Raw genomic sequence first — 26,469 nt, 5'->3', positions numbered from 1 at the left:
ACCTAACCTAACCTAACCTAACCTAACCTAACCTAACCTAACCTAACCTAACCTAACCTAACCTAACCTAACCTAACCTAACCTAACCTAACCTAACCTAACCTAACCTAACCTAACCTAACCTAACCTAACCTAACCTAACCTAACCTAACCTAACCTAACCTAACCTAACCTAACCTAACCTAACCTAACCTAACCTAACCTAACCTAACCTAACCTAACCTAACCTAACCTAACCTAACCTAACCTAACCTAACCTAACCTAACCTAACCTAACCTAACCTAACCTAACCTAACCTAACCTAACCTAACCTAACCTAACCTAACCTAACCTAACCTAACCTAACCTAACCTAACCTAACCTAACCTAACCTAACCTAACCTAACCTAACCTAACCTAACCTAACCTAACCTAACCTAACCTAACCTAACCTAACCTAACCTAACCTAACCTAACCTAACCTAACCTAACCTAACCTAACCTAACCTAACCTAACCTAACCTAACCTAACCTAACCTAACCTAACCTAACCTAACCTAACCTAACCTAACCTAACCTAACCTAACCTAACCTAACCTAACCTAACCTAACCTAACCTAACCTAACCTAACCTAACCTAACCTAACCTAACCTAACCTAACCTTTTTTTTTTTTTTTTTTTTTTTTTTGTTCTCGCAGGAGGAAACCCATTTACGGGCGACCCAGGGGAAGAACATCTCCCCCGGAGTGTGGGGCTCCCAGGCCGCTGCCGGCCCGGACTACCCACTAAAACCTCCTGCGGCGTTTTCCGTCCGACCGTTAGTGGGGGCGCCATGGGATCGCGGACATTTCACCACGACGCCCCCCGGTTCTGCCTCGCCAGGCGTCCTCACCGTAGCAGACGACGGGCGAATCGTGCCCGCCGCCTGCCACGTCTGCCTCTCCTATTTAGAGGGGCGTTGGCTTGCGCCTCACGCTCCCTCTCGGCAGCCTCCTTCTGCGACATGACAGCCTCGCAGAAGGAAGCCACCGCATCCCAACACCTTTCGCTGCACAGCATCTTTTCTACGACGCTGTGCAGCGCAAGGTCTTCTCCTCCCAACTCCACTATCAACTCCACCCTCTCCTCCGCCCACCTTTCACAGTCTGCCAGAGTGTGTTGTGCCGTATCATCCGGCTCCCCACACTCATGGCAGACTGCGCTCTCCTCCCTTCCAATCCTATGCAGGTAATGACCGAAGCACCCGTGTCCGGTCATTACCTGCGTCAATCTATAGGTCAGCTGGCCGTGACCTCTTCCAACCCAGTCTGCGAGCGATGGGAGGAGCGCCCCAATGGTTCTCACGCCATATGGGGAGTTTTCTAGCTCGACTTTCCATCGCTCGCGCAGTCTGTCCACGGCCAGCTGCCTGACCGCCCTCATTTCCCTGGGAGCGAGCCTGATTCCAAGTGCCCTGCACCTGGCCCGCTCCCGGTACACCTCTGTCTGTACCTGGGCTTCCAGTTCCCATGGCGGGGTTCCGGCAAGAGCACAAGCCGCTGCCCAAGCCACCGTCACATAGGCCCGGGCAATGCGATTGGCCACCACTTTTTGTGGCCTACGCAGCCGGGCCTTATTGGCTGAGGAGAGCCTGTCCGACCAGATCGGTGCCCCGTACAGCGCCATGCTGCGGGTAACTCCCGCATACAGCTGGCGGCACGAGGCGCCAGGCCCTCCGACATTGGGCAGCAGACGGCTCATTGCCGACGCCGCGCCTATTACTCGGGGAGCCAGTTGCCGAAAGTGCTCCCCGAAGTCCCAGCGTGAGTCCAGGATGATGCCCAGGTACTTTAAGTACGGCTTCACCTGGACTCTCTCCCCGCCAATGGGAACGCATTCATTCGAGGGCGGTCTCCAGCTTCTCTTTCTCCCGAAGGCGATGACCTCGCTTTTTGTGAGGGCCACCATTAGTCCCAGCATCCTGATGCGTGTGAGCATCAGGTCTGCCGCGACCGCCGCAGCCCTAAGGGTGCTCTCCAACTGCTCCCCCCGGACAGCCACCATCGTGTCATCTGCGTAGCAGATAACTATTGTCCGGGGGGGTAGGGCCGCGCGGATGGCCCAGTCGAAGCCGACGTTCCACAGCAGGGGGCCTAGAACCGAACCCTGGGGAACGCCACAGGTCATCGCCCTCGCCTTCCTTCCCTCCCTGTCCTCGTAGAGCACCTCCCTTCCTGTTAGGTAGTGCCCTACGAGGTTCCTTAGATAGAGGGGCACTCCGTGATACCGGAGCGCCTCCTCTATCACTTCATAAGGAAGGGAGCCGAAGGCGTTCGCTATATCAAGCGATACGCCAACGGCCCCTCCCCCTCCTCCAATTGCTTCCTCCGAGAATGCCCTCAAGGCCCCGATGGCATCAATGGTGGACCGCCCCTTTCTAAAGCCATACTGGCAGTCCGACACATTGGGCCCAGTGTTTTCCAGATGCTGGGCGATTCGGGCTGCAACGATGCGCTCCAGCAGCTTACCCGTCTCGTCCAGCATCAGGAGGGGCCTCCACCCCGAAGGAGAGTCCTCAGGCCGGCCTTCTTTCCTAATAAGGACCAGCCGGCCTTCTTTCCACGGCTTTGGGAACCGCCCCGTCGACAAGCAGTCGTCGAACAGCTCTCTGAGGCGGCTCCCAATATGTTTCGCCGCCACCGGGAGTATGGGACCAGGGACCCCGTCTGGGCCTGGGGCCTTTCTGCGGCCCTCCAGACGCTTTAGTCCCCAGTTGAATTCCTCATCCGTCACCGGTGGCGCGCTCGCCGTGGTGGACTCCCGTTCAGGGGCCGACATCCTCGGAGGGACAAACTCCTCAGCAGAGGGGAACAGGCCTTCCACGATCCGTTTGAGGAGGCCCGGTTCTATGGAGGCCGTGGGGGGGGCGTATCGCAGTTTATTGCGTACTGTCCTGTATGGCCTCCCCCATGGGTCCCTGTCGAGCGTGGCCAAGAACTCCTTGAAAGCGTCGTCCTTGGCCTTGGCTATCGCAGCCGACAGGGTCCTTTTGGCCTCCTGGAGAGCGAGGTGCAGGCGCTCCTCCTCTCCATCCACAACATTACGCCGCCGTCTGCAACGCGTATATTCGCGACGGGCTTGGTTACTGGCGGATCGGAGAGCAGCAATCTCTTCCGACCACCAGTGAACCGCCGTTTTTGCAGCCGGCGGCCCGGACCTCCTCATCGAGGCGTCGCAAATGTGCGTAAGCGACGCACGTAGGCCTGTTGCCCTCTCATCCACACCAAGGGAACGGCTTGGTGTGGGTCTAATCCATGCTTCAGTCATGGCCGCCTCCTCAGCCAGGTCCCTGTCGAGGCTAGCCAGACTCCATCTCGGGAACCCCCGGTCCCGCCCCCTCAAGCCCCGTACGGGCTGCTGGGGCCTGTTGGAGACCCCCATCCGGATGTACCTGTGGTCCGAGAGGGTCTCCACGTCCTCCAGGACACGCCAGTCCACGACGCGCGCGGCAATGACGGGGCTCGCGAAGGATATGTCGACAATCGACGCCCCGTTCCGCCGCACGCATGTGTTGACGTTGCCCCGGTTTAGGACTTCAAGCCCCAAACCCACAGCCCAATCGTACAGGGCCTCTCCCCTCGGATCGTCGACAGGAGAACCCCAAGCCGAGTGCTTGGCGTTGAGGTCTCCCATCAGTAGCACCGGTGCTGGCGCCGCTCTCCCGATTACCACACCCACCCTCTCGAGAAAGTCCTCAAAGGCACGCAGCGGCCTATTGGGGGAGAAGTATGCCGCAACTATGGCAAACTCCCCCCATTTTGCCGCCGCGTATCCCGGACCACTATCGATTCTCGAGAGGGGTGGGCGATCCCCGGTTCGGGGAGAGGTAATCGCCACCAGCCCGTCCGTGTCTCCGATCCAAGTAGGAAGGGGGGGGACGCAATACGGCTCCACCACGACGGCAGCACCAATGGCCCACTCCGCCACGTGCTGGACTAGGAGGTCCTGTGCACGGGCGCAGTGGTTTACATTGGCCTGCAGCACTTCAGCCTGTTGCACAGATCTACCTGGCATCAGTGCTCCATGGTGGCGCCCTCGGAGGTTCCCTTATTTGAGGGGGCCAGTTTGCCCCGCGTGCGCGGGGGATTGCACGAGGGGCCGCCCATTACGTGTTTGGCGGCCATCTTGTGTGCGTAACACACCGCGCACCAGGGTTCGCTGGCCCCGCACTCTGAGGAGATGTGTCCTGTTTTGCCACAGCGATGGCATAATTCCGACCTGTCCACCGGGGACGGGCAGAGGGCTCTAGTGTGGCCTATGCCCATGCACCGGAAACACCGCATGGGCAAGGCCTCCAGCCCCCTGACCTTGGCGGCCGTCCAACCGACGAGGAGACGCCCCTCGTCTATGAGGGCGTTGGCAGCCGCCACAGGGCAGGTGATGATCACCGACGCCGTCATGTCCGGCGCCATACGGATATTACCCACCCTGATCTGTCCCGGTAGACATTTTCCCGCCCTCGCTGTGGCCTCTGTTAGGGCCTCCGGCGTTATTCCCTCATTAAGGCCAGAGACCCTAATTTGTGCCGCCTTAAACGGCCTTGACACCTCCGCCTCGCTGCCGATGATCTCCCGGAGCTTCTCTGCGAGGCTGTCCGCCGCAGCCCCGCTATTAGCTCCGGGTATTTCGATAATTCGGGCCCCCGTTGCCGTGCCGCGAACCGCCGACACATGGTTCACCCCTATCGACGAAAGGTCGATGGTGGTGGCCCTCGTTATCACCGCTCGATAGTCCATTTTGGATTCCGGCTTGAGGGTCACCACCACCGCCGAAGTCTTAGGTGGGGTGAACCTAATCTTTTTAGGCGGCTGTGCGCTCGCCTTGGGGGCCTCCATTTGGGTAGGCTTCGGCTGGGTAGAAGGGGAGGGTTTACTCCTCTTCTTTTTCCCCCTCTTGACCACCTCAGCCCACCCTTGTTCATCTTCCTGAGGCGGAGGTACTACAGCAGTAGGAAGTTCGGCGGGTGCCTGGGCCTGTACCGTTCCCTGTTTGGACTGCTTTTTAGCCAGGGCAGCTTTGGGTGCAACTTTGGGTGCAGGCCCAGGTCGTGCTGGGGGCATCAGGGTAGCCCCCGCAGCTACGCCGGCGTAACTTGGCCCGGTTTTAGGGGCCTGTGGTTCGGCCTCCTTCTTCCTGTCGGCTGCCAAAGGCGGCCGAACAATCGGTTCAGGAGCCAACAAGCCCCTTTTCTCCGCCTCCTTGAGGCGGTCGTTAACCATGCCCCCCAGCTTGAGGAACATGTTCCTTTCAAAGGACTCCCTCCATTCCGAAAGGAGACCCTTGATGTCCTCAAGGGAGGGGACACCCGCCGCTGTCTGGGCCTCAGTAGGCGCCAAGGATGCGCGCTCGGCAAAGGCCGTACGCAGGGCCTTGGTTTCCTGTTGGAGGAGCGAAAGCTGCTCCCGCATCCTCTTATTGTCCGCTCTTAGGATGCGGACAGCCTCCGACTCCTCACATTGGGCCTCAATCTTGCCCGCTGCCACAATTATATCGTGGCAGGCCTCGTTCATGGCCCGCCATGCCGTCCCTTTCAAGTTCCCTGATTTTCCGGCCTCCGCTAAGACCCTCTGAGCAGCCGCCCTCACAACCTCCAGGTGCTCGTCCACCAGGCACCCCTTCTTATTCCCCTCTTTTTCCCTCAAATAATTGCTGCTGCCAGCCTTGTCCATTTCGCGCTCGAATTGGGCGTATTCAGCTGACAGGTCGCGCAGCCTTTCTTTTGTCTCGGCCGTGCCCGTGTAAGAGCTCCTGGTCACCGCTCGGCCCCTCGAGACAGAGGAGACCTTGTTGGAGGCCCTTTCGGCCTCCTCCACGTCCTCCGACGCCTTCCTTTTTGGGGCTTGACCCCGCTCCTTCCCACCTACCCTGACGTCCGGGAGCCAGATTGACCCGTCCGAGTCGCCGTCCGAAAAGTACAGCGACTCCGACCGGCTAACCGGCTCACCCACGTCCTCATTGACCCCCACAGTAGATCTCTTACCCCTTGGGGTCAGAGATCTCCCCCTTAAAGATTTTTTGGCCACAGTCCTACCCATATTGGGCCAGACGTGACCACGCCAAAAACAATTGGCCCCAAATGGGGCAAAACAAGAAGCAATTTACAGACAGGGGGCAGAAATTGGCCCCTGTCTGGCTACAGGAACGCACAGCGGTCCGATAGCTTGGTCAGATGCGCCCAACCAACAAATAGGATCTCGTCAGTGCCCCGACTCAACAAGGAGCCAAGACACTGAACCCGTCAAGACAAAAAATGAAAAACCAATAAGGACGTCAATTCGCCCTTATCGCCAATTAATAATCGCAATAACACCTCGGTTAGCACACTCAGTACAGCCACTACACCTCAGTACAGCCACTACACCTCAGTACAGCCACTACACCTCAGTACAGCCACTACACCTCAGTACAGCCACTACACCTCAGACAGCCACTACACCTCAGTACAGCCACTACACCTCAGTACAGCCACTACACCTCAGTACAGCCACTACACCTCAGTACAGCCACTACACCTCAGTACAGCCACTACACCTCAGTACAGCCACTACACCTCAGTACAGCCACTACACCTCAGTACAGCCACTACACCTCAGTACAGCCACTACACCTCAGTACAGCCACTACACCTCAGTACAGCCACTACACCTCAGTACAGCCACTACACCTCAGTACAGCCACTACACCTCAGTACAGCCACTACACCTCAGTACAGCCACTACACCTCAGTACAGCCACTACACCTCAGTACAGCCACTACACCTCAGTACAGCCACTACACCTCAGTACAGCCACTACACCTCAGTCACAGCCACTACACCTCAGTACAGCCACTACACCTCAGTACAGCCACTACACCTCAGTACAGCCACTACACCTCAGTACAGCCACTACACCTCAGTACAGCCACTACACCTCAGTACAGCCACTACACCTCAGTACAGCCACTACACCTCAGTACAGCCACTACACCTCAGTACAGCCACTACACCTCAGTACAGCCACTACACCTCAGTACAGCCACTACACCTCAGTACAGCCACTACACCTCAGTACAGCCACTACACCTCAGTACAGCCACTACACCTCAGTACAGCCACTACACCTCAGTACAGCCACTACACCTCAGTACAGCCACTACACCTCAGTACAGCCACTACCCCTCAGTACAGCCACTACCCCTCAGTACAGCCACTACACCTCAGTACAGCCACTACCCCTCAGTACAGCCACTACACCTCAGTACAGCCACTACAACCTAACCTAACCTAACCTAACCTAACCTAACCTAACCTAACCTAACCTAACCTAACCTAACCTAACCTAACCTAACCTAACCTAACCTAACCTAACCTAACCTAACCTAACCTAACCTAACCTAACCTAACCTAACCTAACCTAACCTAACCTAACCTAACCTAACCTAACCTAACCTAACCTAACCTAACCTAACCTAACCTAACCTAACCTAACCTAACCTAACCTAACCTAACCTAACCTAACCTAACCTAACCTAACCTAACCTAACCTAACCTAACCTAACCTAACCTAACCTAACCTAACCTAACCTAACCTAACCTAACCTAACCTAACCTAACCTAACCTAACCTAACCTAACCTAACCTAACCTAACCTAACCTAACCTAACCTAACCTAACCTAACCTAACCTAACCTAACCTAACCTAACCTAACCTAACCTAACCTAACCTAACCTAACCTAACCTAACCTAACCTAACCTAACCTAACCTAACCTAACCTAACCTAACCTAACCTAACCTAACCTAACCTAACCTAACCTAACCTAACCTAACCTAACCTAACCTAACCTAACCTAACCTAACCTAACCTAACCTAACCTAACCTAACCTAACCTAACCTAACCTAACCTAACCTAACCTAACCTAACCTAACCTAACCTAACCTAACCTAACCTAACCTAACCTAACCTAACCTAACCTAACCTAACCTAACCTAACCTAACCTAACCTAACCTAACCTAACCTAACCTAACCTAACCTAACCTAACCTAACCTAACCTAACCTAACCTAACCTAACCTAACCTAACCTAACCTAACCTAACCTAACCTAACCTAACCTAACCTAACCTAACCTAACCTAACCTAACCTAACCTAACCTAACCTAACCTAACCTAACCTAACCTTTTTTTTTTTTTTTTTTTTTTGTTTTCGCAGGGGAATGCATTTACGCACTGAGTGTGGGACTCCTGGGCAGCTAATCGGCCCAGACTACCCACTAAACCCCTGCGGATGCCATCGGCCGCTTTACAAAGAGGCGCCTCGGATCTAACTAGCACAAGGCGCCTCAGCGACTGGCCGGTCTCTTTCACCAGAGACCGGACTCTCCACTCTCAGGGGCCCTCCGACATCTGGAGGACCCCTGCCGCCGGGTGGGACCTCTGTCCCACCGATTCAGGGGGGGCGCCCGCAGGCGCGCCCCCAACCACCAAGGCGAGCCGCACGCCATCCAGTCCGGAAGCAGACCGGAGGCAGCGGCTCTCCGTCTTATTCGGCCGCAGAGGATAGGGACAGCGGCGCACCGTAATACCGGCAGTCCTCCTCCTCTGCGGCCCCACCGACCACCATGCCTGCGCCATGGCCGCGCCTCATTCGGCCGCAGAGGATAGGGACAGCGGCGCACCGTAATACCGGCAGTCCTCCTCCTCTGCGGCCCCACCGACCACCATGTTTGCGCCATGGCCGCGCCTGGTCGCGGAGGATAGGGAGAGCGGCGCACCGTAATACCAACCCCTCCTCTTCCCCCGCGACCCCTACCACGGCTGTAAGAGTAGAGGGCTTAGCCCCCTTCTCTCACAGCCACTGAGCCAATTGGCTCTCCAACCTGGGTTACCCGACATGGGTAACCCACCACCAGTTGCCAGGACATTTGCCAACGGCTAACAAGACCCCTAAACGGGGAGTTATTAACCGTCGCCCAGGGTGCACCAGCCCAATAACTTGTCAGCCGCCGCTATCACCGAATCAAAGATCAAGTGACAGAAGCAAACCTTCAAATCATCGAGCCAACGTGGAGGTTTCCTGACAAGTAGCACCCCAACCTAACCTAACCTAACCTTTTTTTTTTTTTTTTGTTTTCGCAGGGGAATGCATTTACGCACTGAGTGTGGGACTCCTGGGCCGCTATCCAGCCCAGACTACCCACTAAACCCCTGCGGGTGCCATCGGCCGCTTTACAGGGAGGCGCCTCGGATCTATCTAACACAAGACGCCTCAGCGACTGGCCGGTCTCTTTCGCCAGAGACCGGACTCACCATTCTCAGGGGCCCACCGACACCTGGTGGACCCCTGCCGTCGGGTGGGACTAGTCCCACCGATTTAGGGGGGCGCCTGCAGGCGCGCAAGGTAGCGCCTGCGTCGCACCCCCGTCCGCCTTCTGCGGATCGGCTCCGCGAGGGGGTGGTCCTCGCGGTTCCTTTCCTCGGCCTCCCTCTGTGACATAACAGTCTCACAGAAGGAGGCCACTGCCGCCCAGGCTCCGTCACTCCCGAGCATCGCATTGACGACACTCGGGAGCGACAGATCCACTCCACCGAGCACTGCCACCAGATCGTGGCGCTGCCGACTCCACCTGGGACACTGCTCTAGAACATGTTGAGCAGTGTCCCGAGCCTCGCCACAATCGTGGCAGACCGGCTCGGTCTCCCGCTGGGCCACGCGGTGCAAGTACTCACCGAAGCAGCCATGCCCGGTGAGCACCTGCGTCATGCGGAAGGTGAGAGGCTTGCGCCGCCTCAACATCCATCCGCCTCAACATCCATCTCTCCAGGACCTGGCGCAGGGCCTCCACTGTGCGTACACCGTACGTTGCCCGCGCCAGGTCTGCCTCCCACCTCCGCATGAGTTCCGCTTGCCCTCGCAAGCGGACCCGCCGGACCATCTCAGGCGAGGGGTGCTCGCCGATTTCCCTCCTGTTCGCCACAAAGTGGTAAACCTCGGCGAGCACCTCCGCCACCAACTCCCACGGCGGGTCGCCCGCGAGGGCTGTGGCCGCAGAGAACGCCACTGTACGGTACCCCCGTATCGCCCTTACCGCGATCACCTTCTGCGCCTGCCGGAGAAGGCGCTTATTCTCCGCGGCAACCTAACCTAACCTAACCTAACCTAACCTAACCTAACCTAACCTAACCTAACCTAACCTAACCTTTTTTTTTTTTTTTTTTGTTTTCGCAGGGGAATGCATTTACGCACTAAGTGTGGGACTCCTGGGCAGCTAATCGGCCCAGACTACCCACTAAACCCCTGCGGATGCCATCGGCCGCTTTACAAAGAGGCGCCTCGGATCTAACTAGCACAAGGCGCCTCAGCGACTGGCCGGTCTCTTTCACCAGAGACCGGACTCTCCACTCTCAGGGGCCCTCCGACATCTGGAGGACCCCTGCCGCCGGGTGGGACCTCTGTCCCACCGATTCAGGGGGGGCGCCCGCAGGCGCGCCCCCAACCACCAAGGCGAGCCGCATGCCATCCAGTCCGGAAGCAGACCGGAGGCAGCGGCTCTCCGTCTTATTCGGCCGCAGAGGATAGGGACAGCGGCGCACCGTAATACCGGCAGTCCTCCTCCTCTGCGGCCCCACCGACCACCATGCCTGCGCCATGGCCGCGCCTCATTCGGCCGCAGAGGATAGGGACAGCGGCGCACCGTAATACCGGCAGTCCTCCTCCTCTGCGGCCCCACCGACCACCATGTTTGCGCCATGGCCGCGCCTGGTCGCGGAGGATAGGGAGAGCGGCGCACCGTAATACCAACCCCTCCTCTTCCCCCGCGACCCCTACCACGGCTGTAAGAGTAGAGGGCTTAGCCCCCTTCTCTCACAGCCACTGAGCCAATTGGCTCTCCAACCTGGGTTACCCGACATGGGTAACCCACCACCAGTTGCCAGGACATTTGCCAACGGCTAACAAGACCCCTAAACGGGGAGTTATTAACCGTCGCCCAGGGTGCACCAGCCCAATAACTTGTCAGCCGCCGCTATCACCGAATCAAAGATCAAGTGACAGAAGCAAACCTTCAAATCATCGAGCCAACGTGGAGGTTTCCTGACAGTAGCACCCCAACCTAACCTAACCTAACCTAACCTAACCTAACCTTTTTTTTTTTTTTTTGTTTTCGCAGGGGAATGCATTTACGCACTGAGTGTGGGACTCCTGGGCAGCTAATCGGCCCAGACTACCCACTAAACCCCTGCGGATGCCATCGGCCGCTTTTTACAAAGAGGCGCCTCGGATCTAACTAGCACAAGGCGCCTCAGCGACTGGCCGGTCTCTATCACCAGAGACCGGACTCTCCACTCTCAGGGGCCCTCCGACATCTGGAGGACCCCTGCCGCCGGGTGGGACCCTTGTCCCACCGATTCAGGGGGGCGCCCGCAGGCGCGCCCCCAACCACCAAGGCGAGCCGCACGCCATCCAGTCCGGAAGCAGACCGGAGGCAGCGGCTCTCCGTCTTATTCGGCCGCAGAGGATAGGGACAGCGGCGCACCGTAATACCGGCAGTCCTCCTCCTCTGCGGCCCCACCGACCACCATGCCTGCGCCATGGCCGCGCCTCATTCGGCCGCAGAGGATAGGGACAGCGGCGCACCGTAATACCGGCAGTCCTCCTCCTCTGCGGCCCCACCGATCACCATGTTTGCGCCATGGCCGCGCCTGGTCGCGGAGGATAGGGAGAGCGGCGCACCGTAATACCAACCCCTCCTCTTCCCCCGCGACCCCTACCACGGCTGTAAGAGTAGAGGGCTTAGCCCTCTTCTCTCACAGCCACTGAGCCAATTGGCTCTCCAACCTGGGTTACCCGACATGGGTAACCCACCACCAGTTGCCAGGACATTTGCCAACGGCTAACAAGACCCCTCATAACGGGGAGTTATTAACCGTTGCCCAGGGTGCACCAGCCCAATAGCTTGTCAGCCGCCGCTATCACCGGATCAAGAGATCAAGTGACAGAAGCAAACCTTCAAACCATCGAGCCAACGTGGAGGTTTCCTGACTGTAGCACCCCAACCTAACCTAACCTAACCTAACCTAACCTAACCTAACCTAACCTAACCTAACCTAACCTAACCTAACCAACCAACCAACCAACCAACCAACCAACCAACCAACCAACCAACCAACCAACCAACCAACCAACCAACCAACCAACCAACCAACCAACCAACCAACCAACCAACCAACCAACCAACCAACCAACCAACCAACCAACCAACCAACCAACCAACCAACCAACCAACCAACCAACCAACCAACCAACCAACCAACCAACCAACCAACCAACCAACCAACCAACCAACCAACCAACCAACCAACCAACCAACCAACCAACCAACCAACCAACCAACCAACCAACCAACCAACCAACCAACCAACCAACCAACCAACCAACCAACCAACCAACCAACCAACCAACCAACCAACCAACCAACCAACCAACCAACCAACCAACCAACCAACCAACCAACCAACCAACCAACCAACCAACCAACCAACCAACCAACCAACCAACCAACCAACCAACCAACCAACCAACCAACCAACCAACCAACCAACCAACCAACCAACCAACCAACCAACCAACCAACCAACCAACCAACCAACCAACCAACCAACCAACCAACCAACCAACCAACCAACCAACCAACCAACCAACCAACCAACCAACCAACCAACCAACCAACCAACCAACCAACCAACCAACCAACCAACCAACCAACCAACCAACCAACCAACCAACCAACCAACCAACCAACCAACCAACCAACCAACCAACCAACCAACCAACCAACCAACCAACCAACCAACCAACCAACCAACCAACCAACCAACCAACCAACCAACCAACCAACCAACCAACCAACCAACCAACCAACCAACCAACCAACCAACCAACCAACCAACCAACCAACCAACCAACCAACCAACCAACCAACCAACCAACCAACCAACCAACCAACCAACCAACCAACCAACCAACCAACCAACCAACCAACCAACCAACCAACCAACCAACCAACCAACCAACCAACCAACCAACCAACCAACCAACCAACCAACCAACCAACCAACCAACCAACCAACCAACCAACCAACCAACCAACCAACCAACCAACCAACCAACCAACCAACCAACCAACCAACCAACCAACCAACCAACCAACCAACCAACCAACCAACCAACCAACCAACCAACCAACCAACCAACCAACCAACCAACCAACCAACCAACCAACCAACCAACCAACCAACCAACCAACCAACCAACCAACCAACCAACCAACCAACCAACCAACCAACCAACCAACCAACCAACCAACCAACCAACCAACCAACCAACCAACCAACCAACCAACCAACCGGAGATTTTCGCCTGACATCGGAACTCATATAATTTTTATAAATATTGACTGCGCGTTTTAATTTCTGTTAACGCCACCTATTGGTAAAGTATGTATCGTATGATTCAATGTGTCAACGTACAATGTTGTCTTGTGTGCTGTAATAGCAATCTATCACAATAATGTTGACTATCACAATATTGTTGAATTAGTACTAAATACAGGTATAATATAAAAGAATGTAATCCGCTAGATGGCGGCCCTAAATCTTAGTAAATTATTACGCATACATTGAATGAAAAGTCAAATACTGACGGATTTTTAAAACTAATTTTTTCGTAAAGTGCCGTAAATTACTAACTAAGATTGTTATTGCGAGTACAATAACTCCATAGGAATTGGAAAAACAATTGTATCATGAGAACACTAACCACGTTTAATACAAAGCTCGAAGACAAAATGTATGGAAACTCAATGTATGCCTGTATGTATGCTCACCTTACGTATATGAAAATATTAGACGTATAACTGTCACCTACAAACAACCCTAGCACCTCGATTAAAACGTTTATTTTAGACTACTTTATGAATCCTGTCATTATGTAAGCATTCGTTGGTGAAAGTATACAACAATGTACCATGTTCGGGTGCCGAAATATTGGGAAAAATAATTTTCCATAAGATAAAAAAAAAAAAAAAGATAAAAAAAAACTTCGAAAACTGGGATACGCCTCACGCTGTAAAATTTAAAAGCCAGTAAACGGTCGAAAAAACAAAAAAAGCTCGGAACACTTCGCACTTGAAGATTTATTAAAATATGGACTTCATACAAGTAAGATTTTGAGTCAAAATTAATTTTTTGACCACTGTTGACCAAATAATGCAGAACACAACCTAAAAAAAAGAAGCGTAGAAGGTATTTTAGGTCGTAAATCTGCAACTATATTGAAAATTGACGCTTTTTGTCTCCATTGGCAATGTTTGTGTACCAGTATCGTTATCTGCGCTAAGTTTTGTGTAATATGCCCTATTCCATGGTTTGCAACTTGCAACCCTACACTGTCTACACTCTATGATTGTCTACTATTACCATGGGCTTAGTAAGTAGGTGATGAAGTACGTACTAAATTCATGACTATTACTACTACCTACCACTAGACCGTTCGCTATGATATAACTGAAAAGCGTTCAGGGGGCACGATCCACTTTACGACCTAAACTGAACTGCATCGCAAATTCGACATTCAAATTCGACATCGACTTAGTTTTTAGTATGAATGCTGTTACTTTTAGGTTCCTAAATTGAACTGAGTTGTATTGGAATCGTTCTGTAAAAGATGTTGGTAGACCTGCAGGTCACACGAGTTTTGATATTTCGTGTTGTACGCATGGATTTAGTACGTACTTCGTACAGAGTACCTACTAATTCCATGGTTGAACGTATCACCTAGTGTTGTAGTAATGTAAACGTAGTCAGTCTATAATCAATTATACTCTCAAAAAATTAAATATTTCTAGGTGATTTGATTGTAATGTAATCATTAGACTACCACATAATTTAACAAGGGTTGGCTACGATCCATTTTTTTTATCTCTTTTTCTTAAAAATTAACCTCCTTATTAAAATATATATAAATTTTAAACGTGTTCCCATCTCATCGAGTTGTATGAAATAAATTGAACAGGAGCGCTCTACATAAACCTACAATGCAATCAATATCCTAACCACATACACTGACATACACACAACAAACAAAACTAATCAAATGAACCATAGCATGGTAAACATTGAAAAAAATAAAGTGATATTTGTGTAGAAATAACCAATGTAAATTGTTTTCTTTAAATAACAGACAACTCATTGAGTCCTGAAGAAATAGTGTGTTTTTATTTACGACTTAGAATCCGATCAGACGACTACGCTATGTCTATTGAAATTGAATCTGCAGAGTAAGCAAAATTATTGTAATTAAATAAATTTCGTTCATGTTCGTTGAAATTGATCATCGTTAATACATTCAGTTAGTTACTTATATTACGCTTTATCATGTTCTTTCAACACAACATACTCTACCAACCTTTATTTTATGAAAACAACTTCTATGGTTATTATGCTTATATTAACAACTAATGGATTTAGTATTTTGAAAGGTATGATAATACATTGTTTTAGAAATACGTGTTATACCAATTTTTATTATTTCAGTGTGATCAGATTGATCCAACAGTACCTTAAAGAGTCAAACCTAACCAAAACTCTGCAGACATTACAGGTAAGAAACTCCTAATAACAGTAGTAAGTAGCTTTAATTTGATGATTATCTACTAGCAACCTGCCCTGGGTTCCTATAACATCTAGACCTTCGAGAATAAATTATCAAAGTACTGATTCATACACCATGAAAATCAGTTGTGTAGTTTCAAAGTAGAAAGCCTAGAAACAGAAGTGATAGTGACTGGACTTTTGTTTAAGTTAAATAAACTACAAAAAATATATAAGAAACTATCTCCAAAGCGGTAAAATTATTGAAGCACATGTTAAAACTTATGAACTAGTGGTGTAGTTACTTATGGGCTATGGCTATTGTGCCACCAGGACAAATATTCTTCCACTGAGCAATTATATTTTTCACTATAACAAGCTGTCGTGTCACAGCATTTATTTATTAAAGCAACAATATTGGAATGTTTGGAAATAAAGAAAACATAAAGTATAGGATCTGACTACAAATTTAACCATATAATTTATTTCAGAATAAACCAATATTTAAAAAAAAAAGTATATTGAATTCCAGACCAGAATACTATGAGTTGAGATATTAGTGAGACAGGATTTGTTGATATCCACTATTTTAATAGATTCTTGTGGTTAAAATGTTCTTGTATTTGTAATAGGAGGAGACAGGTGTGTCTCTAAACACTGTAGACAGTGTGGACGGGTTCTGTGCGGACATCAATAATGGGCACTGGGACACGGTGCTAAAGGCCACTGCCTCACTCAAGTTGCCCGAGAGAAAACTCATGGACTTGTATGAGCAGGTATTGTTTTGAACTTTAGTATGAAAGTGATTTACTGAGCCTAATCAATACATATAATAAAACAGTAAAAAAATCCTATACATTAATAAATTTACATAAAAATAAAATTAGGCGATAGAGTCACAGCAACAGAGTAAGAATTTGAAAAAAAAATCTGTCGGTTTGTACACGCTATTCTTCACTAATCTTCCGAACTACTAGACGGGATTTGAATGAAACTTTTTTGTTATATAGCTATTAAGCTTGGGCAACATATAGGGTATAAATTATTTTGAAAACTGGAACACCTGATGGTGAACAATGATGGTCCAGCTAAACTATAGGAAATATTGAAATGACGCCTTAACAGTTAAAAAGCCTTAAAAAGTTATTCAGCCTGATGAGTATTTTCTGTTGAGATATAAAAATAGAAGATCTGGAACACCTGAAGAACGGTCATAACAGTTCAGCTAAACTATAGAAAATATCCTTTTTCAGTCTGATTAGCATCTTCTGTGTGTATGTATAGGTATCGTTATATTTGTCTGTTGATGTCATTTTCATGATTACTACCAAAATAATGTTTTAAATATTTTTAGGGAGGTTGGAGACATAAGTGCGAGCACGAAACAGATGCTCTTATTCTGGAATCAGTTCTACAAGAACTTTCACTTTAATGTGTAAACGGTGTTGATTTCATTATTTTATTGTAAAAATAAGATATTTGATACAGGTAGTACTGGAGCTGATCGAGCTGCGCGAGCTAGGCGCGGCGCGGTCGCTGCTGCGGCAGACGCACCCCTGCCAGCTCATGAAGCAGCACGAGACCGACCGCTATCTGCACCTCGAGAGTCTGCTGGCGCGCTCGTACTTCGACCCCCGCGAGGCGTACGGCAGCGGCGGTGGCAAGGAGCGCCGCCGCGCAGCCGTGGCGGCCGCGCTGGCGGGCGAGGTGTCGGTGGTGCCCAGCTCGCGGCTGCTGGCGCTGCTGGGTCAGGCGCTCAAGTGGCAGCAGCACCAGGGCCTGCTCCCGCCGGGTATCATATGCCACAACATTGTTGTGTTTTTTCATGTGTTTAACTGTCTAACTGATTTTAGTATACGATAGTGGTGACTAGCACCACCACAGCGGCTTCGGCAGCATGAGGAAATAATGGCGCACAAGGGCATACGTCAAGATAGATGTTACTACGGCAGTTTTATTGTATGATGAAAAGTGCATTTGTTATCATTTTGCGTGCACATTGTATATTATTTAGATTATAACTCCGTTCTGGCTTTTCTGTTATTACTTAACGATACATATGACAGTAAGAGATATAAATAAAAAGGCGCACAGGGTGTAGTGCATGTGTCAATATACACTTCCTCCCCACTACACTTATATAAGTTGTAGCACTCAGCAGATAGAATTCTTATATCAATATATACATACATTTATTTTACCGTTTGATGTGTGCGTTTGGCGATTGTATTCCCTGACGTTATTTGTAGTATGTATCATATTCTGTATTACTTTTTCTTAGTACACGCCAATGTCTTTTTTCTTTTCTATCTTTCTCTTTGTATAGAAATAGGCAAAGCTAACTTCGTTAATTACTAATCCGTTGCTAAAAAGTTAACTTAGTTATACCTTAAAGCGTTACATTTCGAAAGTATTAATGCAAGTTTACGTTAATCGTTAATCCGTTAACCGACATATTAGTTATCTAGAGATATATATTTACAGGTACTACAATCGACTTGTTCCGCGGAAAAGCGGCCATCCGAGACGAGGAAGATGACCAGTGCCCTACACAGCTCTCCAAGATCATCAAGTTCGGGCAGAAGTCGCACGTGGAGTGCGCGCGCTTCTCGCCCGATGGCCAGTATCTGGTGACGGGGTCGGTGGACGGGCTGGTGGAGGTGTGGAACTTCACGACCGGCAAGATCCGCAAGGACCTGCGCTACCAGGCGCACGAGGAGTACATGAGTATGGAGGAGGCCGTGCTCAGCCTCGCCTTCGGCCGCGACTCCGACACGCTGGCGGCCGGCGCTAACGATGGCAAAATCAAGGTGTGGAAAGTCTCCAGCGGACAGGTGCTGCGCAAACTGGAGCGCGCGCATTCCAAGGGCGTCACCAGTCTGCAGTTTTCGCGGGACAACTCGCAGATCTTGTCCGCCTCCTTCGACCGCACGGTGCGCATCCACGGGCTCAAATCTGGCAAAATCCTGAAGGAGTTCCGCGGCCACACGTCGTTCGTGAACGAGGCCGTGTTCACGCCGGACGGACACGGCGTGCTGAGCGGCTCCTCGGACGGCAGCGTGAAGCTGTGGGCGGTGCGGTCGGGCGAGTGCTCGGCCACGCTGAAGCCGCTGGGCGGCGGCGGCGGCGGCGCCGAGCCCGCCGTCAACTCGCTGCTGCTCACGCCCAAGAACCCGGACCACTTCGTGGTATGCAACCGCACCAACACGGTGGTGATCATGAACATGGCGGGGCAGATCGTGCGCTCGTTCTCGTCGGGGCGGCGCGAACAGGAGGGCGGCGCGCTGGTGGCGGCGGCGCTGTCGGCGCGCGGCCGCCTCGTGTACTGCGCGGGCGAGGACCTGGTGCTGTACGCCTTCTGCGCCAACACCGGCAAGCTGGAGCGCACGCTCACCATCCACGACAAGGCTGTCATCGGCCTGGCGCACCATCCGCACCAGAACCTGCTCGCCACCTACGGCGAGGACGGCTTGCTCAAGCTCTGGAAACCCTAGTCGCTCCTGTGCCTACTTTTACCTGTTAAGTGTATATTTTTATATCCTTTACTATTAACTATTATAACTATTCGTAAATATACATACCATAGTACCAAATATGTGTTCGTATATTTTTTCCTTTTTGTTTGTATTACATTTTATTATTCGGTTATGTTGCGTCGACGGAGAGCGAAGAAGCTCTTTCGCTTTACATTGAGGTCTTTCGACGCATTTTGACAGTTATGCCATATCATTGCGTTTATCCATCGACGAAGCAGAACGGAGAGCTACGAGACCTCTCCCACAAATAGGGCAGGAGGCAAATAAGTAACGCAATAATTAGAAAAGATTTAATCTGCATTATATTAAAGTATAGAAAATAAGTATTTACAATAGTCGGAGTTCGGGGTGGTCAGATGGGCAGGTCGGGGCGCACTCGGGCCGCTTCGGCTACGTAGGGCAGCTGCAGCGCCGCGCGCGCCGCCAGCCGCTGGCTGGGCTCGTAGCGCAGCATCGCCTCGAACAGAGGCGCGACGCGGGCGTCCGCGCGCGCGGCCGCCGGCAGCAGCGCGCGCGCCGGCCGCGGCGGCCAACGCGGGAACGCCGCGCGGAAGTCTGGCAGCCGCCGCGCCGCCGGCCACAGCGCCTCGCCCGGCGTGCCCAGGGCGCGGAACACGCGGAACAGTTGGTCGATCTCGCTGTCGCCTGGGAACAGCGTGCGGCCGCTGGCCATTTCGCAGTAGATGCAGGCGAGGCTCCACACGTCCACGGCCGTGGAGTAGAACTTGGCCCCGAGCAGAATCTCGGGCGCGCGGTACCACAGCGTCACCACCTCGTGCGTGTAGGCGCGCACGGGGATGGCGAAGGCGCGCGCCAGCCCAAAGTCGGCCAGCTTGATGCGGCCCTCGGCGTCCACCAGCAGATTCTGCGGCTTGAGGTCGCGGTGCAGAACCCGTCGCCCATGGCAGTAGGCCAGCCCGTCCAGCAGCTGGCGCAGGTAACTCTGCAGAAGCACACTCTCAGATAATACTCTCTGCTTTCTTCACTATGTGTAACATGCAAACTCTGGCCTGCAATACACTAACCCTGTTATTCATAAAAAAGACAAAACATGAGCTAAAATATTTTTGTCATTTACAAAATTTTGCATAATACAAAATATACTTTAGCTAAATGTATGGATATTTTGTGTGCATTCAATGAGCACCCTCTAATTTTAACAAATATAATATTGACCAATTAGTAAAAGGTCTGAATAAATTAGTAAAACCAATCTTAGAATTTGTAAAACAATTAGAGAGCCAGCAAGAACTTGGTTTTACAAAAGTTTCGAGGGTCCTAGATTTAGTAAAAACTCCAGAGCCAGTTATTTTTACAAAATCCTATTCAACGTAAACAAGACATTCTATGAAATGCGATTATATGGTTGGTTCGTAGAAATATCAGGTTTTAGAACAGCTTGAGATATGAATCTCAATTCAGAATATGAATTCTGCTCTGGTATAATGGAAATGAAATACAAACCCTAACTAAGTCCATGGGCAAAGGGCCTTTTGTCAAATCCATGAGCCTCTTGAGGTCCATGTGCAAGAACTCAAAGACAAGGAATAGCTTATTGTCTGTAAGCAGCACATCCAGTAGCTGCACCACCGCCGGGTGCTGCAGTGAGCGTAGCACGGAGATCTCCCGCAGAGCAGTGGAAGGGACACCTTCTGGCTCACTACAAAGTAATGTTATTTCTAAACCACAACATAATGATTTCAAGCCACACACATCAAAAACAAATTATAGACAAAACATTTAACTTCATCTAAAACTTGACGATCAATCAATCCAGGCCAGGAATCAATGTTAAGTACATTGAAATGAGAATTCGTGTAGGTAGTAAAATCACAATAAATAATTTCTACATGTGATTAAACTTCTGCTGCTATAATCAAATATGCTCCTTGAATGTAAAATAAGAGTATAAATTAAGGCAGCATTTAAATGAAGACCAAAGACCGGGTGATCAAAAAGTAGACATTTGTACGTGTACATTTTGTTGTCATAGAATATTTAAAAATACATGAAATTCTAATAATCTGAAAAGTACTTAAACAAAGTTGTCGAAATATTATACGAAACAATAGGTGACGTTACATTTCGCGCCAAAACTCACTTTTCTAGTTTAATCTTTTTCAGAGCAATTTCTTGTCCCGTTAAACGGTCCTTAGCTTTATATACTACGCCATATGTGCCTTCACCGATCTTTTCTACTCTTGAGAAATTTTCCATGGAATTAAAAATATCCATGAGTATAACTTAATAAAACATTATCAGTTTTGTTTCACAGTTCACACATCGAACATATTATTTTGTTACCTATCTAGCTAGGTTGCATTTGTTTGATCTGTCATCTGTACTATCTGACGTATCTGACATCTGACTGTTTTCATTTTTATGGACTTGACAAAGAAATTAACAACTAAGTATTGCCATAAACGCGGCGGCACCATGGTTTTAATACGTACTTCATCAGAGTACACTACACCTACTAATAGGGAGTATTACTGCGCAGAGTGCAGCACCGTTTGGCTGGTAAACAAAAGCATATTCGGGTGCCGAAATATTGGGAAACATAGTTTTCCAAAAGATAAAAAACTTCGAATCCTATGGGAAACTGCCACACGCTGCAAATTTTTGGAGCCAGTAAATGGTCAAAAATATGCTCGGCCAGTTAATCGCCCTTCAGTTTTCTCATTTTTCTTATGGTCTAAAACTGAAGTCTTGAAAGTGTACTCAAAGGCGACAAAGAGCTGTTAAACGTGAAGCTAAAAATCAAATATGTGTCGTCGTATATGAAGTTAACCCTATAGATAAACAGTGTGTGATAAACAGTTTGATTTTATATTTTTTGGGTGGAAGTGGTTAATTGATTATGTTGAAGAAGTGGTGGTCGAAAATAATATCCATATCCCAATCCCATAAATAGTGCAATGTGATGTCAATAGTGTTCAATAATTATAATAAAGGTATTGAGTTTTACAATCGACTTAAATCATTTATCAAATTCGTCTTGTAGTTTTATTATTGTGAAGCCTATTCAATAATCCACTAAATCCTTCCTTTTTCCTTTAAACTCGCACCACGATTGCTTAGAAGTTATTTTTGGTCGTAAATCTGCAACAATATTGAAAATTGGCGCATTTTGCCTCCATTGTCATGTTTGTGTACCTTAGTTGTACCAGTAGCGCTATCTGCGCTGAGCTTTGCGTAATATGCCTTATTAGTAAGGTATGGTTTTAAACATCACCGAATCCCACGGCGGAATCCTTTCGAATCTGAAAACGTCATCAGGAATTCAGGAATCCTAATTCAGAACCCGAATGTTTACGGCCGTGTTAGATAACCTTAAAAATTAAACTTACGTAACCATTGACAACTGCCAACCTACCTACGGGACGATACAATACAAATACAATACCCACAAACAACCACACTGAGTTTACCTTTATTAAATAGAATAAGGAAAGAGCAGAACAGAGTTAACTATTATTAGCTGTTCGTATTAATCGGCGATGGTCGTTAGTGTATCCAATTTGTTGAGATTTTGCAAACACAATCAAGTCGTATTTCGTAATTTTTCAATTACTATGGCAAACATGGAAAAAGCTTTAGAGGATTTACAAAAAAATCCGTACTTTGATAAATATGCCGATAGAATTGCTGCCCTTCAAAAAACATCTCCTGAAGAATTTCTGCAGCGCGTGGAGCAGCAGCAAAAAATCAAGAAAGAGGAACAAAAGAGAAAGTTTGCTTCTGTTGATACCAGGTGAGTGGTAAATTTAATGAGAGACAAATAAAACAGAAATTAAAATTTTATCACATAACGGTGATAAAATTATAAGACTACTTAGACTTTACTACAAACAACAAGTTTGTACAACTCATATGAATCAACTGTGCATTCCGCTGGAATGTGACCCCTCTTCAGCGAGGTGCGCAGTTAATTTGTACGGGTTATAGTACCTACCTACTTATTGAAAACTGTTTACCCGCGGCATCGCCTGATTAATTTCCTTAGGGAACAGGTTTTTTTTCATATTAAAATGGGATTGAGATAGTTCAGATAGTTGACTTAAAATATCCATAATGTATTTAAAATACACACAGTGCCAGGTATGTAGTGTTTTATTGCAATTTTTTTTAGCATTTAGCGCCACCTTAAAATACGCACAGTGCCATCTAGTGTTTTTATATTTGGCGCCACCTATAATAGAATACCTATAGGTTTTTAGCAAATCCTATATTCTATGATAGTTGGTTTTTTCCAGGTTGTCCTTCTATATACTCTTAATAATATGCATTGATCTAAGTATATATGCAAAATTTCAAGAAGATTGGTTATGTAGATAATGCGTGAAGATGAAGAAGTAACAAACATACATATATTCATATTAAAGTACCTGTGAAAGTCAAATTTCTGGTTACATGATAAACTTTGACTAAGAGTGGTAACATCACTTAAATTTATTTTAGACAATTCTCATCAGTTCTGAACCCAAAGAGCCCCATCCAAAGCACCTCATCACCAGAACAAAAAAAGCTTAGTGACATATTCAAAATAGATTTAGTGGTTGATAAGGAAGCATCTGAGATACAAACTATTTGGGAAGAGTACCACAAGAATAAAGAGGTGATATCAGCAACTGTCCCGCAGAGAGTGTATGTGACCCTGCAGCAGCATATGGTGCAGTATCCCACATTTCTGTTTCCATTGCCGCGCTCCCAGGGCTATGAGTTCATCATGTGTCAGAACCATGGGCACACTGTCCACTTTACACCTTTGCTTGCTTACCAGGTAAGAAACTCTGGTTTGAAAGTTATCATTATGTAAGTTTATTGAGTAAGATTACATGTATGTAAATAATGACACCATGTTACAGGTTCATAAAGAAAATGCTCCAGAATGTTTAACAATGGTGCACTATACAGAACTGGAAAATAAAGGAATAGTGCTCATGAGAGGAGAATATGACAAGGTATTTGTTTTCTGTTTCTTCTGTAATTCACACAAATCAGAAAAACAGATGATAGGTAGTTTTATTTTCTAGTTATAATTTATTTGGAAATAAGACCACAACACTCTTTTGATTATACTTTAAAAAAATTACTTACTGACATATAGTTTATTAACTTTTTTATTTTGCTTCCGTTTATGAAGTCCATAATCAAATAAATAAACAACCAAAACTGTTAGCCATACAAGCTAGTTGGGTGTGTATCAGATATAGATTGATTTCTACAAAAGTGCAACAGAAATTAATTTATAGCTGTCACCATTATAGATGTTTTTATATAGATGTAGGAAGAAATTCTCCAACACACTTGCTTTTTGTATAATTATTTTTTTATTGAACACTTGTTTTTTATATTATGTTTTACATCACAGGTGCCAACTAGCAAATGTGTTGAAAAACTTCAAATGACAAATATGTACATTGATCATTACATACTCAGCTGTTATCTTATGCTCACTTTATTATTAGTATATGTATATTGCTTGTTATAATTTCAGAATGTGCTCAATGGTCAAGAAGCTCAATGTTTGGCAAACCAGTTCCAAATGTACTACAGTGGCCACGAAGAAAAGAAACTAAAACTGTTGCAAAATTTCACTCAAAACCCAGAAACTTTCAAACATATGAATTTGATATCACAGTTAGAAAATATTGGACTATGAATTAATGTGTCTTGTGGAATAATACATAAAAATATTTAATATGTGATTTTAGAATGTCTTTGTAGTTTACAATACTTCCTGGAATAAAATAGTTTGGATTACTTTGCAACATTGAAATTAACATGTTTTAATTTATTTATAATAAATGATATGAGAAGTGTGTAAGTACTTTTCATTCTTCAATATATTATATACTAATTTATTAATGAATAATTCCTTATTCATGAGAAAAAAGCCTTGAAATTTTGTAAAAGATTTGTTCAGAGCTATGATGAATTTAATACTTATGTTCTTATTAATTTAATTTATGTGGATAATAATTATATTCGGGGGTTATATCTATGATAGATTGAGTCTGTACATTTTCTGGGTCTTTTTGTGAGCATTTTGATTGTCTTGAAAAAGGAGTATTACTTATATGTGAGAATGGATCACTTTCTTTAATATCATCTCCATATATAACATTATGTTCATATAAACAATGTCTTAGATAATCTTTAGGGTTTTGTAGAATTTCATCTGGTGACGAGTTAATAGAATTATCTGAAAGGTAAACATTACCATCTTCTTGTGCACTAGAATGTGAACTTTTTTCCACAAACAAATTTCGTAAATATGATCTTGTATCTGCTATAACATCCTCATTTATAATTCTGGGTGCAAAATGTTTTAAATACCCAGGAATCTCGTCCATAAATTCTTCATATAGTAGATAACTGTAGTCATTGTGAGAACTAGGAGATGATGCATTGGATAAACTTGACGACTGATCATTTTGACTTTTATCATGTTCGTTTATAGGGCTAAATAATAAAAAACTGCTTGTGGAACTTTCATTGCTAAAGTAGATTTCGTTTTTCATTTCAGAATCTATTTCAAAATTATTACTTTTTACGACACAGTTTAAATCTTTTTTTAAATAGATTGGATTTATATTATTTGGCTTCAAAATGTCAGGATTTTGATCTGAAGTAAGTGTGTTGTGTAGTAAATTACCAAACCTTTGACGAGAATTTTCTAACAGTGGCGGCAGTCTTGTAACAGTTTCAGATCTAATAACTTTGGGGAACAACGTCAGTCTCTGAATCGTTATACAATTCTTACTCAAATTTGAAGTATTTATGTTTGAGGATTTTACATTACTTTTGTTATTACCTTTCGGTTCACTTTTATATATACTGTGTGCTCTTTTTCTTATCTCATCAAGACATCGTCTCGTTTTTCGTTTCTTGCGTTTCACATTATTTATCATTTTTTCCATTATTTATTATACGTGCTTGATCCAAATCTGTGCATTCATATTTTACATAAGTAGGTAGGTACCTATTTAATATAAGTACCTAGGTACCTATCAAAACCATGGATTTAGTAAATAGGTAGGTACCTACTCAAAACTTCTTACCTATTGTGGAATAATTTGTAGGTAGGTAGGTACGTAGACGTATAATTTTAACTATTTGTTTTTAAAAGTTACTGCCGGCGCCACAGAGCACAGATATCTCTCGTGGATTTAATAAGTACTTTTGTACGGAGTAGGTAAAGCTCAGCGCAGATGGCGCTACTGGTAAAGGAGGCAAAAAGCGCCATTTTTTTTATTGTTGCAGATTTACCAGATTTAT

At 47.6% G+C, this 26,469-nt stretch overlaps 4 protein-coding genes across 5 annotated transcripts; 2 read left to right on the top strand and 2 right to left on the bottom strand.

Annotated features, from left to right (window-relative positions):
- Positions 1 to 4,033: 4,033 nt before the first annotated feature.
- LOC128672701 (uncharacterized) lies at positions 4,034 to 6,055 on the bottom strand. Its single transcript, XM_053750002.1, has one exon. It carries the CDS (start codon positions 6,053 to 6,055, stop codon positions 4,034 to 4,036), a length of 2,022 nt encoding a protein of 673 aa, XP_053605977.1.
- Positions 6,056 to 15,025: 8,970 nt separating this feature from the next.
- On the top strand, positions 15,026 to 19,242 carry Smu1 (Smu1 spliceosomal factor). Of its 2 annotated transcripts, none has more exons than XM_053749517.2 (5): positions 15,026 to 15,336; positions 15,593 to 15,659; positions 16,282 to 16,425; positions 17,138 to 17,441; positions 18,134 to 19,242. In XM_053749517.2, the coding sequence occupies exons 1-5, from the start codon at positions 15,311 to 15,313 to the stop codon at positions 19,141 to 19,143; spliced, it is 1,551 nt and encodes a 516-aa protein (XP_053605492.1). In that variant the 5' UTR covers positions 15,026 to 15,310; the 3' UTR covers positions 19,144 to 19,242. The 2 variants fall into 2 exon arrangements, with proteins under 2 accessions (XP_053605492.1, XP_053605493.1); XM_053749518.2 differs by lacking the exon at positions 15,026 to 15,336 and adding an exon at positions 15,448 to 15,491.
- A 219-nt stretch (positions 19,243 to 19,461) lies between these two features.
- Cdk2 (Cyclin-dependent kinase 2) lies at positions 19,462 to 21,507 on the bottom strand. The gene is made up of 3 exons (XM_053749520.1): positions 21,287 to 21,507; positions 20,650 to 20,845; positions 19,462 to 20,128 (listed from the first exon to the last, which is right to left on the bottom strand). Exons 1-3 carry the CDS (start codon positions 21,418 to 21,420, stop codon positions 19,538 to 19,540), a joined length of 921 nt encoding a protein of 306 aa, XP_053605495.1. The 5' UTR covers positions 21,421 to 21,507; the 3' UTR covers positions 19,462 to 19,537.
- Positions 21,508 to 22,402: 895 nt separating this feature from the next.
- LOC128672394 (uncharacterized protein) lies at positions 22,403 to 25,010 on the top strand. Its single transcript, XM_053749521.1, has 4 exons — positions 22,403 to 22,939; positions 23,647 to 23,968; positions 24,054 to 24,149; positions 24,686 to 25,010. The coding sequence occupies exons 1-4, from the start codon at positions 22,686 to 22,688 to the stop codon at positions 24,848 to 24,850; spliced, it is 837 nt and encodes a 278-aa protein (XP_053605496.1). The 5' UTR covers positions 22,403 to 22,685; the 3' UTR covers positions 24,851 to 25,010.
- Positions 25,011 to 26,469: the final 1,459 nt, after the last annotated feature.

Source organism: Plodia interpunctella, chromosome 9, assembly GCF_027563975.2.
Source record: "Plodia interpunctella isolate USDA-ARS_2022_Savannah chromosome 9, ilPloInte3.2, whole genome shotgun sequence".
NCBI classification, from domain to species: Eukaryota; Metazoa; Arthropoda; class Insecta; order Lepidoptera; family Pyralidae; genus Plodia; species Plodia interpunctella.
Note: the sequence above shows the minus strand (reverse complement) of the source record. Positions and strands in the feature narration are given on the sequence as shown.

Coding starts and splice junctions, on each gene's coding strand:
- LOC128672701 (XM_053750002.1), bottom strand. CDS start 6,055: ATGGGTAGGACTGTGGCCAAAAAATCTTTAAGGGGGAGATCTCTGACC.
- Smu1 (XM_053749517.2), top strand. CDS start 15,311: ATGTCTATTGAAATTGAATCTGCAGA. Junction 15,660..16,281: donor AAACTCTGCAGACATTACAG/GTAAGAAACTCC, acceptor TATTTGTAATAG/GAGGAGACAGGTGTGTCTCT. Junction 17,442..18,133: donor CCAGGGCCTGCTCCCGCCGG/GTATCATATGCC, acceptor ATATATTTACAG/GTACTACAATCGACTTGTTC.
- Cdk2 (XM_053749520.1), bottom strand. CDS start 21,420: ATGGATATTTTTAATTCCATGGAAAATTTCTCAAGAGTAGAAAAGATC. Junction 20,846..21,286: donor AAAAAGATTAAACTAGAAAA/GTGAGTTTTGGC, acceptor ATTACTTTGTAG/TGAGCCAGAAGGTGTCCCTT. Junction 20,129..20,649: donor TGCCCATGGACTTAGTTAGG/GTTTGTATTTCA, acceptor GTGCTTCTGCAG/AGTTACCTGCGCCAGCTGCT.
- LOC128672394 (XM_053749521.1), top strand. CDS start 22,686: ATGGTCGTTAGTGTATCCAATTTGTTGAGATTTTGCAAACACAATCAA. Junction 22,940..23,646: donor TTTGCTTCTGTTGATACCAG/GTGAGTGGTAAA, acceptor AATTTATTTTAG/ACAATTCTCATCAGTTCTGA. Junction 24,150..24,685: donor TGAGAGGAGAATATGACAAG/GTATTTGTTTTC, acceptor TTATAATTTCAG/AATGTGCTCAATGGTCAAGA.